A 20,911-nucleotide genomic window follows, 5' to 3' on the forward strand; every position below is an offset into this window, starting at 1 on the left:
TTGGCTGGCCCCTTCATCACTGTCACCACTTTGTATTGGCGTAGAGCGGGCGTGTCAGGTCTGATCCGCCTCTACCCATCAACTGTCACACCATATATTACACCTCTACAACAGGGGAGGATTTGATATCTCACCGCCGTCACCAATTATTATGTCTTAGCGACGGGGGTGGGTTAAACACACTAAACAGTTGGTCTGCCATTTCTCTTTGGCTAGTCCCTTTGCTACGTTTGTCAACCCTGCGTTGACTCATCCCACTGCCATACTATAGGCAATGCTTCGATGGCGGAGGTCAGTAAAACACAATTACTAATTCTCTCCGTCAGCCCTCTCGTTGGCCGATCCCCACCTCTGCTATCACTTTGTTATGCCTGAAGGGGGCTAATAAAATATCTAAATTACTCTTCCCTTGTTCCATCAGGAACGCATCCCCTTGTCTCCTATTAGTCTCTCACCCTTAACTCGGATTCTCGTAACCCTTACTGCTAGTTGCATCCGGCTGCTGTTGGCTGCCTGGATCAGTTCTGCCTTCGCTTGGGCCAGGATCGCTTTGGATCGGTCGTGGACGGGTTGGTTCGGGGAAGTAAATCACAATCCCGGTACATCCTATTCTAATCACACTGTCTATTTACACTATTATTTACAATAGAAGAATGCCGACGTCTGTCAGTTTACACAAGGTATCGGGGCGTGATAGTTCTGACTTCGTTCTAGTCTCTCGCCTAGAGCAGATGGCTTAAGACTATTACTCGACACGCGATCCCTGTCCTACCCTAGGCACACTGGTCTATTCTCACTTTAATTTGTACCTTATTTACAATATTAACAATACCGACTCTCAGTCGGATCTACATCGTGTCTTTATGTTACTACGCTATGACCTCATCATAGTCTCCCCTTCGGGGTGTAGGACTTGAGCCTCTCTCTCTCTCTCTTTTCCCTACTACTCATTACACAATTCTACACTACTCTAGCATAATACTTCACCCTTAAAATTCCCTACTCCTAAACTATAAATACTAGAAAAACCTAAGTATGTTTGCCTCAAAATCCATAGTCACAAATATGATCATACACACATAACGACAACCATGTTTACCACACTAACAACCTTGCCTGTTCTATTATTCTACCCTAAGGGCTTGCCGGGCACACTGGACATTGCTTTTTCAATATTTAACAAACAACAATTTACCAACAACCATAAAGTTTAACAGCATGGCTAGTATAAGTAAACATGACTTACTTGAGATAGAGACGCAGTGACGCCACCACTTGTAGTAGCCATGTCGGACAGAGCCTTCGGCTGACTACTGAATATTACGTTTTTAGATCAATTCCTGAGTGGGTTTTTTTCCCTCATTTTTATATTATTAAAATCGCTGACGCCACAACGAACAGAGAGGGAGGTTAACTCCTCCCTTCATCATCAATTTCTAAGGCGGTAATTTCTAATTGGCTAAATCCGACTCGTCGCGGGCAATCGTGGCGCCTCCCTCTTTGCATTTTATAATTTCGTGGTTTCCAGGTGTTTCCAAATGCCACTTACAAAGTAGTGCGATTGCACGTTTCTGCTGACTGCGGTGTCGGTTGACCGCGTTCCACAGCCTGTGTGTGGCCATCACTGCTCTAATTATGGTGAGACACTCTTGTAATGTTTAGGCAATAATTTTGATTTCCAGTCTCAAAATTTGCGGCATAACAGGTAGCATGGTATAAGATGTATAAACATGTTTTTATTGATTTTTTACTTGTACTTTGGTTTTATTAAATGCAGCATACCATATGGTTCAGTTTTTATTTGCAGGGATAGTAATTCAGAGTGGGAACCAGGCTGCACCAAAGAAATTGATGGTAATAATAGAGAATTGCGAGACACAGCCAATGAATTACTGAAGTCTGTTAATGACCCAAAGTTTACTTACTCAAAGGTGAGTTGAGGAAGGACTTGGTGGTTTTGTTTTTCAACTAGGCACAGCCCATGAAAATTTTGTGTGTTGTTTTGTGTTATTTGGAAATGTTCATATTTAAGACTACCCAGGTGATGCTCTCCAAAAAAACTGATTTCAAATTTCAGAATTATTTATTTTACCAAAACACATGTACTTAACTTTTTTAAATTATAAGTGGCATGATAACTGAAGTGAACTTTGTTGTAGTACTGTTTTCTTGAACACAGGGTTCTGTGTAATTTTTATTGTCCGAATACTTTGACACAAAATATGAGAACATCAGAATACGAAAACGTAAGAGCGGAAGGAATTTGCAGTGGGATTGTGTCGCACGTCATTTTGGATTCAGTCACCGAACAGATCCTATACATGTGCATTCATTCATTCATCAGTAATCTGTCAGACGACAGGTCCACAGTCTCTTCCAAAACAGTTCCTCCACTTAATGCGATCTTCTGTTTTTGGAAAGAGACTATCCAGGAAAAGTGATAATGTGGTAGTTTTTCCATTTGCTTTCCACATCGCAGTACAGCAGCCGTTCAAACCACTCTGGTCACGCCTGTTGCTATACGAACTTGAACCATCTCGAGCATCATTTGCTCTGTGCTTCAAGTCGCTGCTGATGACGCTGCTTCCGGCATCAGTTTACATGTGCATTATAGGAAGAGAATTCTGTTTCCTACTTCCATGACATGACAGTGTCCTACTGAGCATATTAGCCTAAGCAATTGCATTTCTATCATGTATTCAGGAAATGTTTGGTTTAGATCTTCGACACCAACTGTCCTGACTTGAGTTTTTTTTTTGTGTGTAATTTTCTTCAGTCCATCCAGGCAAATGTCAGTGTAGTACCTCACTTAGGTCATAACTGCTTATGTCCACATCCATTCCACTTCATTCATTAGTCATCCTGCATTCAATGCTCTATAATTTGAGACACTGAAAGCACCATTAAATAAACCACAAACATGCAACACCATAATCTGGAACTACCAAGGTTAGTGTTTGCCATACATCCAGCAGCAGAAAATATTGAAATATTGCTGTGTTATTTTGTTTGCAGTTAAGTTATCGGCAATCGGCAATGTTGCCAAAAAGCATTTTGACCAGTCTGCAACATATGAACCAACAGAGAGAGACATGGGACAAGACAGATATCGGTTTTTATGCGACAGCAGGGACTGCTGGAACCTGCTTACTGAATTTCAGGAGGGATAGGAGTTTTTTTGTTGTAGATGCTTTAGGTGCCTTTGACCATAGCTCAAGCAGTTAGTCGCTGGCTTCCCACAAAGGCAGCCCGGGTTTGATCCCGGATCTCATCAAGTGGGATTTGTGGTGGACAAAGTGGCACTTGGGCGGGTTTTCTCTGAGTACTTTGGTTTCCCCTGCCAATCTTCATTCCACCAAATTGTCCATCATCATCAGTCACCCAGGGCAGTCTACAGTAGGCCAATCAGTGGCCGCCATGCCAAGTGGACCCAGTTGGAATCCACCCCCCACTAAGCGAATTAATTAGGTGCCTTTACAAGAATAATACAGTAGAATAAAATTCTGGAAAACAAACTCTGAAATGGTATCTAGTCTACTTTTCATTGATATTGCATGGAAGATCCAGCCTTACATTATCAGTTGATTACATATTAAATGGGAAGTTCATATGAAGTTTGTTATTCATGTGGACAAAATGCTATTTTAACTTATTATTAGTAGATACTCTTATTGGGGTCAGTGGATAAAACTCAGGCAGTCACATTCCAGCTTCTCACTAGAAGCACTGGTTTGATTCTGTGTTGACAGATGGAGTTTCACTGGGCAGGTTTCCCTGCTGAGTAGTTTGATATGTCACTGATGTTGCTCTAGAAAAGCTGTGGAAGCACATTTGAATAGTAATTTTCATTTTACAACATTGATCCAAATTGACAGACACAGCTCTTGGCCACACTTGGAATAATGATGTTCTGTGTTCAGGTTTAATGCTGATTTGTACAAATAAGGTCATTTGATTTGCTCGTGCCAACAATTCTAGACCCATTAGCTTCTTGAGTTGCTGAACTCAGGCTTCATAATTTGTCATTACATGTTTGCTGGTATTCCCTTATAAATTCTAGAGACAAGATCAGAGTGATTTTGATCATCATATTTATAATGGTATGATAATTGTTAAGGGTTGAATTCCACCAAACCCTCATGGAACTGGCCAAACATAACAGGGTACAACTGATATGGGTACCAGGACATGAGGGTATTGCTGGAAACGAAACAGCAGACCAATTACCTAAGATTGGAGCTGAACATCCGTTCATAGGACCTGAACCAGCCTGTGGCATCTCTATAGCAGTTGCCAGACACACAATCAGGGACTGAACAAATATGAAACTCAAGAAATACTGGGGATCCTTGACTGGACTCAGGCAAGCAAAGGGACTCATATGAGGACCCTCAGCTAAAAGACCGAAGGAACGGTTGAAGTTAAACAGGAACCAGCTACAGTGGTTGGCGGAACTACTTACAGGACACTGTCACCTTAAAGGACACCTCTCTGTACTGGGACTAAGTGATAGTCCCACTTGTGAGAGGTGTCAAGAATAAAATGAAACAGCCACACATATTTTGTGTGAATGTAAGGCCTTAGCTTATTTAAGATTACATCACTTGGGTCAATACTTTATGGAACCACATGGCTATTTCGACACCCCCACGTACAAAATCCTGCGCTTCATTTGAAGCGCAGGATTGCTGAGGGGATAATCAAAAGGGGAAGCACAGTAGATCACTGTAGGTCGCGGTGCAAGGGCCAAGAAGGCCTACCCCTCATACATTCATATTCATTCATGTACACATCTCACCACAAATTTATTGCACCATAACAGCACTGTGACACCAGTGGATCATCATCGGCTGACTTCTGTTTTGTGTTCGAGTGGATTTCGTTGTCACAGAATCACACACATACGTATGACAGCAGAATTGACCTGAATGTCTGATAGGATTTATATGATTATGATGATGCACATGTTATATACAACTTCTTTATTAAAACCGTTGCAACACAACATATATCAAGGTCAGTGCTTACAGAACGGACAATACTTTGTAAGATGAGGCACTGACTAAATAATTAACATTAATATTACTACATCTACATCACAAGTCTCTGATAACAATTCATTATTTATACACAAAATATAGAATACTCCAATTTTTCTGTGGGAATGCAACAAAATCACAAAAACCAACGACTGACTCGATGATGTAAAGCATCAATCGAAAAATTTTATTTTTGTTTTATACTATAACTTTCGTTTTATATAATCTAATTTATTGTAGTTTTATGCCAAGTATTTTAATATAATTAATATTATTGTATCCAATTTTATTAGTACTGCAGTTCAGTGTTGTATATATGTTGGCTATGTATTTTGTCTGATGATGGCTTTTAATAGCCGAAACATGTAGCAGAGCCAAATTAGGCAATGACTTTGATATATGTTGTGTTGAGACGGTTTTAATAAAGAAGTATATTATAACACAACTGGATGCATGAAATGAAAATCACGTGTCATATTAGCTCTTGCCTGTTTATGTACCACTATAAAAAGAATGTTTTATTGATGTTTTTAGTTTTGTTTCTGATATTGTCTTCTTTATTTTCAGTTCATGAAGTTTATGCGTCAAGTTGGTGAAGGTGAGATTACAGTAGAGGATGGTCAAGTTATTGGCGACAAGGAAGGAGGACAAGATGAACAGAATTCTAGAAAAGCTAATATCTGGGCTTCAGAATTTGCGTCTTTGCAAAAATCTAATCTTGAAATAAAAGATGAAGCAGAATCTTGGACTGAACAGTTTCAGGAGAAGTATGGCTCAGAGTTATCGAGTTCTGCTATTGAAACCTCAGTATCCAAACAGGATGATGATGGCAATTTTGGTTCTCAGTTCTGGGCAAAGCTACAGGATGAGTGGGAGAAGCTAGCTAAAGGTGGAGAGTTAGGGGAACACCCTTGGATATCTGAATTCTCAGAATATTATGATCCATTTAAGGTAATTGATGCAGCTATGTACACAAGAAATATTGCTCCTTCATTTACTGAATTAAGTGGTTTGAATCATGAAGAACTAAATGATATAGTGTAGTGGTTATGATTGCTTCTTTGTGTTTTGGAGGTGCCAGGTTCAAACCTCAGCCCAGATATCGGATATACCGACACATTTATGTTTTTTCTGATGTCTTCAGGCAAATGATGACTTAATATTTTAAAAACCGCTGTGTCAACTTCTTTCCAAATTCTTCCTGTATCATTCTCACCCATCCTATCACTTAATGTTACATAACCCATGCTGTTGATAGAGCATCATTAATATATGAAGAATAAAATTAATGAACCAGATGGAGGAAGAAGACATGAGTCAAACAAAAGGTTGAAGAATGACATTGCTTGTAATGTATGTATTTCAGTTACCAGTATACAAAACAAATATGTCAGTGTCATATGTTCCTGTGTTATCTTTCTGCTTAGAAGGAACTGATTGTGGGATGGATATGTGTTTTAATGATATTAAAGCATAAGCAGTTGAAAAGGGTAGAATAAGTGATTAGAAGGTTACACATTTTAACATTTAGGATTCTTGAAGAAAGCAGTCTTCTGGGATTTTGCACCGTGTATATGTGGTATTAACCGACGTTTCGGAGGAACGTCGGTTAACACCACATATACACGGTGCAAAATCCCAGAAGACTGCTTTCTTCATAGTCAGTGCCGTGAAAGCCTCAAATCTTACATTTAGGATTCTTCCTTTACCATATATATCGGAGTATCACATGCCCCTAAATAAGACAACATGATTATTTTTTGAATGAAAAATAAAGGGGGTGACTTGCAAAATTTAATTTTATATTTGAATGAACTAATAATAATAATATCATATGTTGACAAATGATATTAATGCAGCTACTCCCACTCTAAAAATCTATAAAAGTATGCATGATGACAGCTGAAACTGCAGTAGTATATGCTGTTGTTACTGTGTGGCTTGTTTTTAGCATCATGACAGTGTCAAACTGGAAACCACCTGTCAGTTTTTAAAAACTTTAGTTGTAATATCTGTTGGTATATAGTCCCCTTGGTCCATTCAAAGTATGATTGAATTTCTAAAAATTTTACCTGAGGAAAGCCTGCTACTTCATAGAAAAAGGTATCTCTTTTTTCTCCAGTCTTAGATGTAACTTTCACCTGCATTGAACTTTCCATTGAGGGCACAGGTCCCCATTAGTTCTGCTTCTCTTAAAATCTTCAGTTTCTCACAGACATTAACTTGTAGCTGCTGTATCATTCAGTTCCAACAGCTATAATTCTGTTTTTCTCCAGCTGCACTGAACATCTGTTCTGACTGAAGTAACAGTGTGTCTGTGAATGCTACATTTAGTATGGTAAGCAAAGATATTGTTTGTATTCATGATATTGCCTAGTCTGCTTCTGCATCTCATGTATTCATGTATGTAACACCTTAAGCTACCCAAATCAGGTCCTTGAATATAATGTGGTGTACCAAATAACTACAAGAACAGTTGGTCTTGCTTTGGGTACCCACTTCTTTCCCAGCTACTCTGGTAACGTAATTCATGTCCAAGAAGACGTGCCCACCCATCCTTTTGGCAGGATGTGGCTGCCCTCATGAATATTACAGTATATAGTAGCTAAAACTTTCTTGAAGAAATGGTACTCAAAGAAGTTTACTCATACAATTGAAAATAATTGATGCAAAGACATTGCATATCCTATCTTATGTACAATTGAATTAGATTGCCTTGGACACAAAATTGATTTTTGTTCACTAGACCACTGTTGGTTCTGAATATTGAACAAAACCAAATTTTGAAGGTAAATTAGAGGAATAAAGTAATACTCCGAAGATTGGTCACTATGTAATATTTAATTAGAAATTACTTTGATTTTGGTGTATCTGAAACCTCCCCAGGGAGGCCCTCTATCATCCTGCAAAGTTTTGTCAAAATAGGTGAACTGGTGTGGAAATGTATAAATAACAAACATAGGAGACACTCCTGTGTATATACATTGAGATTGTGATTATAAAATAAACACCCTCATAACTATTGAAAATGGATTATATAAAGTTAACGGATATACTTCTAATAATGTTATATTTAAGCGTCCTGTTGCACTGATTTATGTCCATGATTTATTCTAACCGTCTTACAGTGCATACATTTATTCACCTTACTCTTCTCTCTTGCACTACATGTTTCAGCACAAAAGTGCCATCTTCAGGTGCCTTTCGATGTACGTCAAACTACTTCATTGCATGCCCTGTTGTCTTTATACTAAAATATATATTCATCATATGTATTGATAAATTTTAAATATTAAAAATATTAAAACTGTTCAGGATTTGTCATTCTTATGTCGTATCTCAACACGCGAGTCACAGAAGAAGATAGGTGTGACTCGCATATTGAGATACGACATAAGGATGACAAATCCTGAACAGTTTTAATATTTTTAATATTTAAAATTTATCAATATGTATGACGAATATATATTTTAGTATAAAGACAACAGGGCATGCAATGAAGTAGTTTGACGTACATCGAAAAGCACCTGAAGATGGCACTTTTGTGCTGAAACATGTAGTGCAAGAGAGAAGAGTAAGGTGAATAAATGTATGCAGTGTAAGACGGTTAGAATAAATCATGGAGATAATATACTTCAGTTTAGCCCATGACAACTGCATGTTGTACAATTAGTTACAAGAGTGAGGACACACCACCGTCACAGTATAATTCACTACATGTATGTATGAATAAGGATACTGTATTATATAACCAATACAAAACAATGAAAAGGTTTACTAAATAAAAAAAAACAAGGATGGCCTCTAGCATTGGGAAACAACGGGGCCTGAACAAGGAAAAGAAATCCAAAACACCATTTTACCAGCCTGACCCACTTACCTTTAAAGCCCCCTCTCCCCAAAGAGGAACACTGCAACCTCTCAGCTTGAGGGCTCAACTCATAGATGTACATCTCCCTTGAAGTATCCCAGTAGAATCTGTCTTCATGCCAAAATTTGTTGCTTGGGACCAAGTTCCAAATATCCACATGGTGAATCAGAAAAAGAAGAAAAGGAGAAAATAGCAAACATTACAGCTTATGCAGCAATGAGTATCTGAATTGTGATGCATGGCTCAGTGTGTACCCATTTCTTATTGAGAAAATTTTGGAAGGAAAGTGCCTGTGGTATTTGGGTAAATATGTTATATATATAGTCAGAATTTGTTGCATAATTTGTGCACCCTATGGATGTCATATTAAAGCAATTTAATACACTTTATGGAGCTGAGTCATTTTTCAGAAGTTGGTAGTCCCTTAAATGATCAGGAAGTTCTCTGCGCTTTTATAAAACTTGAAGGTTTATTACATTTGCATTATTCACATTTGCCCATGACTTGACCCTATCCTGAGCCAAATGATTCCAGTCTTCTTCGCACTATATTTCTTTAAGGGTCACTTTTATTATACAGTCATTCATGTCTAGGTTCTCTTCTTCACATGATTTCCAACTAAAAGTCTAGTCAGGTACATATAATGTTATATCTAAGGAAAATTATGCTGTTGCTGTATTCTAATGCAAGTTACTTGGGAATTTTTTTCAGTTTGATTCGTCCTGCTTTGTGTGTTATGATGTAAGATATTACACGATATTTTGGCAGGAAACTCAGTACAATCCAAGTAATGGTTGAAAACATTGATTAATGGACACAATAAGGAAATCATGTTTTGTATTTTTCAAACCATTTGTCTTTTATGACACTGTCAGTATCTAGACTATGTGGTGTTCATTGGTAAGATGGATGATAATTTGGAAGGAAGTGGTCATGGCCTGGTCAGGGTACTGTCCCAGCATTTGCCTGGAGGAAAACTATCAAAGAGAAAGAGCAGTAGCCAGAGTCCTGGCCAGAATTCAAACTAATTACCTCCCAAATACAAATATAGAGTGTTACCACTCGACCAGCCTACTCGGTGTTGATAGAATGAGAACATTAAGTTTTAAATATGTATCATCATACAATGTTTCTGTGGTCATTAGGTATAACTGTTAGAAAACAATCTGTTAACATTCAGAGAAATGTATGATTACTATTATTATGCTGCAGGAATATCATTTTGAAGTAGACAATCCTATGAAAGGTAATGAACATGCGTTGGAGGAAGGTAAACGGAAATTGGAAGCTGGAGATTTACCAAGTGCTGTTCTGTGCTTTGAAGCTGCTGTTCAACAAAATCACACCAACAGTGAAGCCTGGCAACTTCTGGGTACAACTCAAGCTGAAAATGAACAAGTAAGTTGTTGATATACAAATCATGAAAACCAAGATCTCAAGTAAATAGGCAAGTTTTGTGCAGAACTTCAAAGTGCATTGGTTAACATATCCTAAAAACCATAAAAGGGATTAGAAAGACAGAGTTTAAAATCATGGTATAACTTATAACAAAAATGATGTACTCATGTGAGCCTTTGACCCAGTTTTCAGTAGCCAGTATTGAGAGGGATCAGCTTCTCATCTGACTGCACACGGGGAATATGCCAAGTGCGAAGTGTGAGCTAACAGATCGGTTTCAGGTTTCATGGAGTATCAGAGGTGTAACTGACATGAAATAGAGTGACACTTGTGAGGCTCTTGTGCACTGGTCTGTGACATCAGGTGATCATGCCACCAATATTTTGTAGTAAAAAAATTATCAGGAAAACAAAACAGTGGTCACTTTTGTTTGTGATTGTACACCCATCAAGATCCCTCCAGTCTTACAGATAATGTTCCTTGCAATTGCCTGCATCCTTTTCGTTATTGACAGTGCAGTTCTCTTGTAATCTGTGCAGTGAAAATGTATGTCGGTTATATTCAGGAGGTTTCCAGTTGAAGTGTAAAACAGCGTACTGACTATTTAATTGGAACTTTTTGTGGCTTTCGTCATACAGGTGAAGTAAATATTTTGTTGTAATTTGAAAGAGACCACCATAATTTTCTCCATCCTATCCACTGTACTCTGCTTTATTATCATTTCATCTCTTTGACTGCTAAAGAACTTCTGCAATTTATAAGGAGTCATTAAAACTATACAGTTACTCAGCAACAATAGCACCAGTGTGTGCCTATAGCAGATTAGTCTCACCGGGGAATTCCTTTGCATTTTTGGTGTACCTAGCTGTCAAGTGAGATGTTACATGGTTTCCTCTGATCCCCCCAGTCAAAGACCACAGGACAACACCTTGAAATAAGTCATAACAGCTTCCTTCCACATTCCTCCAAACTCACAAGCAGTATTCATAAGAATATATTAGGCACGTTTATGTCTTGAATTTTCATGATATAATCGAAAGGAAATTTTGGTTTCAGTTTGAATGTTGATAACTACTGTTGTGCAGTAGCACACAAACTACTTGAGCTATTAGAAGCGTAATGGTTGTCAATACTAAGCATCAATCAACTTGTCAGCAAAATATATCTCCCCCCTCTCTCTCTGCCCATGGTGAAAAAAATGAACTTAGAATTGAATTATTTTAATCCATTTCATGTCACGAGGTAATCAGATTGGCTCAGTGTACTTGCATTGAAACTGCTACAGCCAAAAACATTGGCTTGATAGCAGTCACTTAATAGAGCATTTCTGTTGATACATGGCATCAAATGTTATATGCCAGTGTTTAGAAAAATAATAGGCTTTCACACTATCTATGTCTGTGATCATTTGAAGGTACTCTACAAAAGTAGTGAGAATGGAGTTCTCTTTGTGGCAGCATTTACCCTGAACCAGCCTTAGCGTTTCTAGTGTGTAGCTCTCTAGTGAGGCTTGGCAGTCAGAAGGTTAAAATACCATGGTTTATAAAAATTGTTATTGAAAAGGTATCTGATATCAGCAGCGAGAAGCACCATGTTTAAATTCCTTGTGGAAAGTGTCCAGTGTTATAAATTGTGATTACAGTGAAAACATTAGTCAAATAGAGAAAATTCTCATCTTAATTCCCAATATTTTTCCTGAAATCTTAAATCTTTATGATACCAGAATCATTTCATGTATCCTACCAAATGAAATGCATGTGTTGAGTTACATGAATGTGTCATTTATGTGACAGCTAGGCTTGCCCATTTGCAGCAAACTGAGTCTCAAATGCAGCAATGTCCTTGCAATGCAGATAGACATAACTGGAGATAAAAGTTCCTGTAGCAAATAGATTGGTTATTTGTGGTTAAAAGTTCAAATAAATGGAGACACAAATTAAGGCAAAAAACAAAAAAAAGCAATTATACAACAGCCTTTGCAAAGTAATGGCTGTTGCAAGGCAATGGCCAGGTAGTGATCAGATGGGAACCCCAACATATACAAATTCAACAGTTGCATGGTAACAGAGCAACGGTGTTTTCTGTGCAGTTTTTGTCAACATGTTATAAGCAGGACAAATCAGTGGAGTGAGTGAGAGTGTGCTGTTAAAAGCTGGTAGCTGAGGCTGGGGACAGTTTGGGAATCCAGGGGTAGGGGAACATCTGCTGTTGGAAGCTGTTACCAGAAATTGGTAAAGACACAGCAGCCTGAAAATACTTAAGTTTGTGAATTAGCACAATGGTTATAATTACTTGTAGTCACAGATCTGTAAGTGCTCAGTGAAATCCAAACCTCATCTATAGTCAGTAAAATCTTTGGCAATATAAATATGACATTAAATAATGAGTTTACTTTAACAGTAGTATTTACTATATACAGTATTGGTACCCATCAGTAATGCTTCTGAAGAGCATTTAATGGGCTTAGGGAAGAAGTGGCAGGAGTAAGGCTATCAGTAAGTTCGCGCCATTGCTCAAGCGGTTAGTTGCTGGCTTCCCACCGCGGTGGCCCGGATTCGATCCTGGGTCTGGTCAAGTGGGATTTGTGGTGGACAAAGTGACGCTGGGCAGGTTTTCTCCAAGTACTTCAGTTTCCCCTGACAGTCTTGATTCCAACAAATTCTCCATCATCATAATCACTGGGGGCAGGCTGCAATAGGCCAACCAGTGGCTGCCATGCTGAATGGACCCAATTGGACTCCACTCCCCACTAAGCGAATAAAAAAAAGGGCTATGAGTAGATATGAAATTTCCCAGGACCATCCTTGGAAAGGAAAACTATTCTATACCAGGCAAAAGCAATAGGAAAAAAGAGAACCTGAAAGAAATGAATAAGCACCCAAACTGAAAATGAAAGCAAGCAAAATATTAAGCACACCCTGCAAAAACATTTTTTTTTTTTGGTGGGGCGGAGGTCAACANTTTCAAAGTTTTGTAGGTTGAAATTTCTACCTCTTATGTTTCATGAAATTGGAGTGAAGCATGGGATGTGGAATGAACTTTATATGTTTAGAAACACTGCTTGTAAGTAGGAGATGTTTATAAAATTGAGATTCATTAACTGAAACTTAAGTTAAGGTGTGCCTGTATTTGTACAATAGTGCAACATTTCTGTTGTATATCATTACAGGATCCAGCAGCCATCTCAGCTCTGAAGAAATGTCTGGAACTAGAACCAAGTAATCTAACAGCACTAATGGCTCTTGCTGTTAGCTATACGAATGAGAGTTACCAGAACCAGGCCTGCCATGCTTTGAGGGTAATGTACTTTTTAGGTGTTTTGTTTTATCTTCACTGTTAGTATGTCATACAATAATTACATTCTCTTATAATTGCAGGAGTGGCTCCATGAGAATCCAAAGTACTCAGATTTAGTGCCAAAAAATGAGCATATGACAAATTCTTCAAAAATGGGAAATGTTTCATCCTTGCTTGCAAGGTAAGGACGTTGTTCCCAATATTGATATAGTTTAAGCTACAATATGTATTTGATTGTTTGTGTGTGTGTAAGTTTATTACTGGCTATATAAATTCTGAAGTGAGTAGACATTACTTAGTGTAAAAATATTGAATATTATTTGATATGTAATGTCAGAATCATATACTGTATATGTATTGAATGTGTATTAAGATAACATATTGTAGTATAAAAGTGTATAGCTCAAAAATTGTGTGAACAACAGAAAAATCATGAGACCAAGAAAATGTTTTGTGTTAACTACAAGTTGTAAACAGTTCAAATTCTGAAAGCTAATTTTCATCCATATTAGATGATTTGGATTACTACTGTACACAAAAGCCTAAATGTATCTGAAAAAGATTTTTATGTTGTATTTATAAATTTATATAATATGCAACTGTATGATCTGTTAGAAAAATTGTTACCATAAATGCTTATTTCGTAACATCTCAGCCACTCAGCATATACTTCACTTGAAGTCAGAATTTTAAAGGTTTTTTTTTAATACTCATTGGCTGGGACATATATTTCAGGCAAAATATATGGAATTCAACATGATAAATGCTGTGTTCAACCAATTTTATTTTCTGATAATATGCAGTGTAATACAGTACTGCCCCCTTTTCTCTTTTCAAAATATAAAAGGTTCATTATTAGAACTAAATGAAGTATGCACATACTGTCACTTTCCTCTAAAAAATAAAATATTATGTTTATTTGTTTCTGTATACAATAAATAAAGAAGCAATGGCAAATTGTGAAAGCATTGTAGTCACCAAATGCCAAGCAGCTACGCTTGCTAACTTATATTGAGCCATACCACACAACCATGTAAGGTCTGTGACACTCTGTCTTTTGTTGTCCAGCGACATTCACAAAGAAGTCCAAGAAATGTACATTGCAGCAGCACGGAGACATCCTTCAGCAACAATTGATCCTGACATTCAGTGTGGACTGGGTGTACTCTTCAACCTCAGTAATGAGTATGACAAAGCAGTAGATTGCTTCAAAGCTGCACTACAAGTCCGGCAGACAGTGGGTGTATTTAATGTATTTAACCCACTCTTCACGTTTTTAAGCACGGATAAGTTTTCCCAGTCAGAGTTTCTTTGTGTTATAAGCGGCCTCCGTAGTCTAGAGGTAACGTTCCCACCTCCTGACTCGTGGTACGCGGGTTCAAATACCCGATGGAGGTCGTCGAATTTTTAAGGGCGGAAAAATTCAGGGAAAAAGTCCTCCGGGAGGGACTTTAAGCTGTGTGTCCCGTGGCGTAACTTTACGGCACATAAAAGAGCCTCATATCCCCAAAGGGGATCCACTGAGCCAAATTCCAGGACGTTTCCCGCCCAACAATAGCCTCTAAGGCCTCTGATAGATGGGGGAAGCATTATAGACACCGCTAAGCAAGTGGCTGAACTCGCTTGCTCGGCGGGACTGATGGTACGCACCATTTATCGGTAGGGTAAAGAGACTGGTAGAATATCATAGAGGGAAGCACAATAGATCAAACTGGTTGCGGTGCATGGGGAAAACCACCCTCTCTACATAACTAACTATTCTTTGAGTTATCATAGCTATCACCATTTCAGCTGTACCATTCTTTACGAGGGGGTACCCAAAAGAAACCGAACTTATTTTTTTTTAAACTTATTTATTCAAATTTTAAGCACAAACCTTCAGTCCCCTTCAAAGTACTCTCCACTTACACTAATACACTTGTCTAGTCTTTTATTCCATTTTTCAAAACATTGTCTAAATTCATCTTTTGAGATGCTTGACAGCGCCTCCGTCGTTTTTTCCTTTCATGTCTCTTTTCATTTGAGGAAACAAAAAAAAGTCGCACGGGGCAAGGTCGGGTGAGTATGGAGGGTGAGGAACAGGGGTCATACCATTTTTGGTCAAGAATTGTCATACAGACAGGGCTGTGTGAGCAGGGGCATTGTCATGATGGAAAAACCAGTCACCCGACTGCCACAAATCTGGCCGCTGAGCTCCAAGTCACTCCTGACAGCTCCACAATTTCTTCAATGGTCCATCGTCGATCTTCCTTGATGATTTCACGAATTTTTTCAACATTTTCATGTGTTCAGGCCGTGGAAGGACGACCAGAACGAGGTTTGTCATCAATTGACATTTCACCATTTTTGAAATGGGAAAACCACTCAAACACTTGAGTTTTCCCCATAGCATCGTCCTTGTACGCTGTTTTTAACATTTCAAGAGTTTCTGTTCCACTTTTCCCAAGCAAAAAGCAGAATTTCTCCGCCGCACACTGTTCACGAAAATCAGCCATTTCAAAAACGACGATCACACAAAACAGTTGTCACTATAAACTCTGCCCAAACTAGTCCTTACCTTCTGAAGCAACGGTATTCGGCTTATCGACTCAGGAATGTTAGCTCTATGCGCTCATAGCGGCAAAACGCAGTACTACAAGAGCTCTGCCCACAAAAAAAATTAGTTCGGTTTCTTTTGGGTACCCCATCGTAGATTTTAAAGAAAAAAAATCTGCTATAATTTTATTTATGTTTTTTGAGTCTGTGTCAGAAATCGAATTTCCACACGTATAACCAATAAAAACTTGTGTGAAAGGTGTGAAAAGTAACAGCGTAGAAAATGAATACGATTATAGTTAGCATTGGTGTGACAAATTCTGCCTTAACATTGATTACAACAGGATGCATGAAATGAAAATTATAAATGCTAGTCAAGCAAGCAGCATATATAAAGTAATCATGTGTTTGCCTGATGATGGCTTTAATAGCTGAAACATGTAGCTAAGTTAATTTCAGCCTTGACCATGGTATTGTTGTGTTGCAATGGACTTTAATAAAGGATTGTAATAAGACTGTATTTATAGTTGGTAATGAAACTTTAAACTCTTAAATCTTATTTCCTAAATTTGTGTTTAGTTCAGACTTGGTGCAAGATAATGTAATTGTAACAGTTCATTTTTACAGGATTCTCGAATGTGGAACCGTCTAGGAGCAACATTAGCGAATGGCAACAGATCAGAAGAGGCAGTTGATGCTTATCATAATGCATTGCAGCTTTCTCCTGGTTTTATACGGGCTAGGTAAAAATAAACTATAAAGATATTTATTGTAAAGATACAGTATATCATTTACATTCATGCAAATCTATGCTGAATAGGGTTCACATCTGCAGCCTGCAAGAAATGTGACTTGTAATGTCATCCTATGCATATGTTCATGAATTTGTTTCCTAATAGCAATTTTTGACTGAACTGGCTACTCCAATCGTCATGACAGTTATCTTGTTCTTGAGTGACTGATGTCTCTTCCTCCAGATGGTCCATAATTCAGTGGCTGTTTGAATACTGACTTATCATTCCAGATGAGCTTTCCATGTCGTTAAGTATTCAGTTATTTTTCATTTAAGCAAAATATATAAATCTTTGCTGATGTCATTTATTTTGTATTCTATTAAACTGGTTTTGAGTAACTTGCTATTTCATGTAAGTGGAGGTTACAACATTTCTGTGCTTCTCTAATAATTTAACCCATCATCAGTAATTTCATATGGTCTTGAAATTTTATGCCATGTAAATTCTTCGAAAATGTAGAACTTGATTATTGCCATATTGTTTTAACAAAACTGTATGTGAATTGTTACAGATATAACCTTGGAATTACTTGTGTAAATCTAGCAGCATACAGAGAAGCAGCAGAACATTTGCTGACAGCGCTAAATCAGCAGGCTGCGGGGAGAGGTGTTCAGGGTCAAAGGTCATGGTCTGCTATGTCAGATTCCATTTGGTCCACTATGAGACTTGTTATGTCATTGTTAGATAGACAAGATTTATACGATGCTCTGGATAATAGGTAAGTAGTATTCTTCTGTGTAAGGGCAATTTAAAAAAAAAAAAGATGTTATGCTGCAGACTGCTTTTCTGAACAGGGTAATGAACATGTTCCATAACAGCCAGGCCTGTTATCCATCCTGCAGTTTTTTCCTCTGTAGCTACTTGTGTCCATCCTGGAAACTTTTAGTTATTCTGTATGGTTAAGCCCTGGTAAATATTATGATCATTATATAAAGAAGAGCTATATGTAAAAGAGCTGAAGCATTTTCATAGTGAAGGTCAAGGAATACAGGTGTAAGATTGAGCCTTCATTTCACAAAGTTTCTTGCAATATTCCACAATCTCTGGAGTGAAGTATTTTCAGCATATGATCCAAAATCAGTAAGAATATTCCAGAATTCAGTAGTAAGTTTCGCATCCCTTATTTCATTGACAAGGGTACAAAATATAAGCTGATATTGATGGCTAACTTTGATTTATTTCATAATCTGAAAATAGATTGAATATTCAATCTTAAGTTAATTTCACTAGATGATCAAATACAGCAGCAAGTGATGGATGTTCTAAAATGATGTACATTGTAACTGAAGGAGGGATGTGAACCTTACATGTGCATGGTTCTCTTTATCATGCATATACTCATCAGAGATAAGTTAAGATTTTGTGTATCATGCCAGAACTGATTATATTTTATATTGTTTCCTTCACAGGGATTTAAACAGACTGAATGAGGAATTTGGAATTGATTAGGACGTGATAATGAAGAAGAAATGCACAGATTCAACTGTAATGTTGGAGAGTGATATGTGCATTGTAGGGTTTTCTTTTTCCTCTCTCTCTCTCTCTCTCTCTCTCTCTCTTGGGGTTTTCGGCACTTAGAACAAGACTTGATCAAATCCACAATTGGTGTGTGTTATATTAACATATTCCTTCCAGTAATTTCAGACTCTCAAGATTAAGATTGTTCTTGTACTTAGTTGAGTACCTTCTTTTTACTGACTAAAATTGGTTTCCTCACTGAAGTTATGAAAGTTAGTAGGAAATGCTTTTATGGACTGAATCATAAATTATGAGTTTTGTAGTTGTTATCCTTTCTCTTCCCACCCCACCTCACACTTTCCTTTGCTGTTGTTCATAGGCATTTGAAGTATTTTAAGTGCCTAATGTATTGGGGTCTGTACCTTACACTTGTAAGTAGGAATTGGTCACTCTTGTTCAAAGTCGCCATTGGGATGCTTAGTTAGATCACTAGTACTGTGAGTTGTATTTGATGTTCTGAGATATGTGTTCAAAATTGGTGCTAAACATTATGGTCATATTAATCCATTTTTACAAACATATTAATATGAAAGTATGTTCTCCAAAAACTGTACAATTAATTTATTTTGAAGCCTTAAAAATTTGTTAAACTGAATGGAACTGATCTTTATCACAGTTACAATTTACACATGGCCCATTTATTCGGCATAAGCAGTGCTTGAAGTGAAATAGAATTGGGGTGGTTTGTAAGATTTCTAAGCTGAATAAAAGGAGGCAGGATCATTTGTGATGTCCTTGAAGTTGAAGAATTATAGAAGGAAAGGTTATTTGTATTGGCATTGAGCTACCTATACAACAGTCTGAAGTAGATAAATTTATTTTTTGAGGAGCAGTAACAATAAAATTAATCTTAGTGTATGCTGAATTAAAATACTTGTGACACACAACTCTTTAATGAACCGTCACAACACAGCAACTAGTAAAACATCAAAGTCAGCATACAGCTGTGGCTTTGCTACATGTTTCGGCCACTATCGGCCATCAGGAAAATACATATCAACAAAAATCTACCATTTAACTGCAATCATAAAATGGATATAACACTATTAATCGTATGATTTTAAAATTGCTTATGTAAAAATACAAAAGTTCAGATTATATAAAAATTAAAAATTGGAACAACAGTCGTTGTTTGCTTTCCATGCAGTATGGACAATTCTTCTTAATGACGAGGCAGCATTACACAATTCATTAATCGCTACACCATAGGCCTCTCTTAAAATCTTTTATATAAAGTAATATCAAATTTCCCTATTGTCTGTGGAAACGCACACAAAGTATATCTAACGACTGATTCAATGTTTTTGAAAACATCATTAATATTTTGTTATAATACTTCCAATTTTTATATAATCTGAACTTTTGTATTTTTACATAAGCAATTTTAAAATTGTACGATTAATAGTGTTATATCCATTTTATGATTGCAGTTAAATGGTAGATTTTTGTTGATATGTATTTGCCTGATGATGGTCAATAGTGGCCGAAACATGTAGCAAAGCCACAGCTGTACGCTGACTTTGATGTTTTACTATTTGCTGTGTTGTGACGGTTCAATAAAGAGTTGTATATTGTAGCACAGCAGGACGCATGAAATTAAGATTATTTGTGACACCTTTAGGTGCCTTGACAAGACATAGTTTCTCATACAGCTGAATAAATATCAAAATCTAAGATCCTCATTGTGGTGAATATGAGAATGTTGTCTTGTGGGATAACACCATGTAGTCTCAGAAAAGTAGTCATCACCTGGTTTTCTGATATCCAGGTATCTAAGCATTCAGAATTCTCATCCAACCGGCAAGAGTTAAAAAAAATTACCATTTTCATAAAGTTATTTAGAACAAATTTGTGATGGTCACACAGGTTTTCCAGCCATTACTAGCAGCATTGAAAGCTGAGATAGAATAGTTTGTATAGCGACTGGCTACAGGCTGGACAACCAAGGGGCTGGAGTTCGAGTCCTGGTAGGGTTAAGAATTTTCTCTTCTTCACGTCATCCAGATGGGCTCTGGGGTCCACCCAACCTCCTATCCAGTGGGTACCAGGGGCTCTCTTCCCGGGCATAGAGCGGCTGGGGCATGAAGCTGACCACTCACCTCCAGCTAGTGCCGAGGTCTAGAAAATGGGGATACGCCTTCGTAGCATAGTGCTTAATTAGTTAAAGCACAAGGACTTAACTTTTTACTAGCAGCACTAGTCCACCATCCTTCCTCATGTAGGTGCCATCACAGAAGAGGCTAGTTGAATATACACGTATGATTGCATTACAGTATATATCAGAAACCTGTCATTCATCAATCCACTGTGTAGCCTAGGAACACTTCAATGCCAGAACTAAAATGAAAACATGCTGCTTTGACTCTGTTGGTTTTCATGAGAGTTTTTCTTATCTGCAACGTGTATGTACATAAATGGCACATGCCAGATAACCTTGAGTGAACTGTACCAGTGATTTG

The 20,911-nt window shown here is 37.6% G+C and overlaps 1 protein-coding gene across 1 annotated transcript in view; it reads left to right on the forward strand.

Moving 5' to 3' along the window:
- The window catches only part of LOC111865242 (peroxisomal targeting signal 1 receptor), a 28,719-nt gene extending 9,542 nt beyond the window's left edge, over positions 1–19,177 (forward strand). The window contains exons 5-13 of the mRNA XM_023853140.2: positions 1,808–1,931; positions 5,607–5,990; positions 10,123–10,308; positions 13,478–13,606; positions 13,686–13,786; positions 14,674–14,842; positions 16,768–16,883; positions 17,446–17,652; positions 18,344–19,177. Coding sequence (XP_023708908.1) covers positions 1,808–1,931; positions 5,607–5,990; positions 10,123–10,308; positions 13,478–13,606; positions 13,686–13,786; positions 14,674–14,842; positions 16,768–16,883; positions 17,446–17,652; positions 18,344–18,383 — 1,456 coding nt within the window. The 3' untranslated portion in view covers positions 18,384–19,177. The remainder of the gene's footprint in view (positions 1–1,807; positions 1,932–5,606; positions 5,991–10,122; positions 10,309–13,477; positions 13,607–13,685; positions 13,787–14,673; positions 14,843–16,767; positions 16,884–17,445; positions 17,653–18,343) is intronic.
- The last annotated feature ends 1,734 nt before the right edge of the window (positions 19,178–20,911 follow it).

The sequence above is a fragment of the Cryptotermes secundus genome, unplaced genomic scaffold, assembly GCF_002891405.2.
Source record: "Cryptotermes secundus unplaced genomic scaffold, Csec_1.0 scaffold614, whole genome shotgun sequence".
In the NCBI taxonomy this organism is placed as follows: Eukaryota; Metazoa; Arthropoda; class Insecta; order Blattodea; family Kalotermitidae; genus Cryptotermes; species Cryptotermes secundus.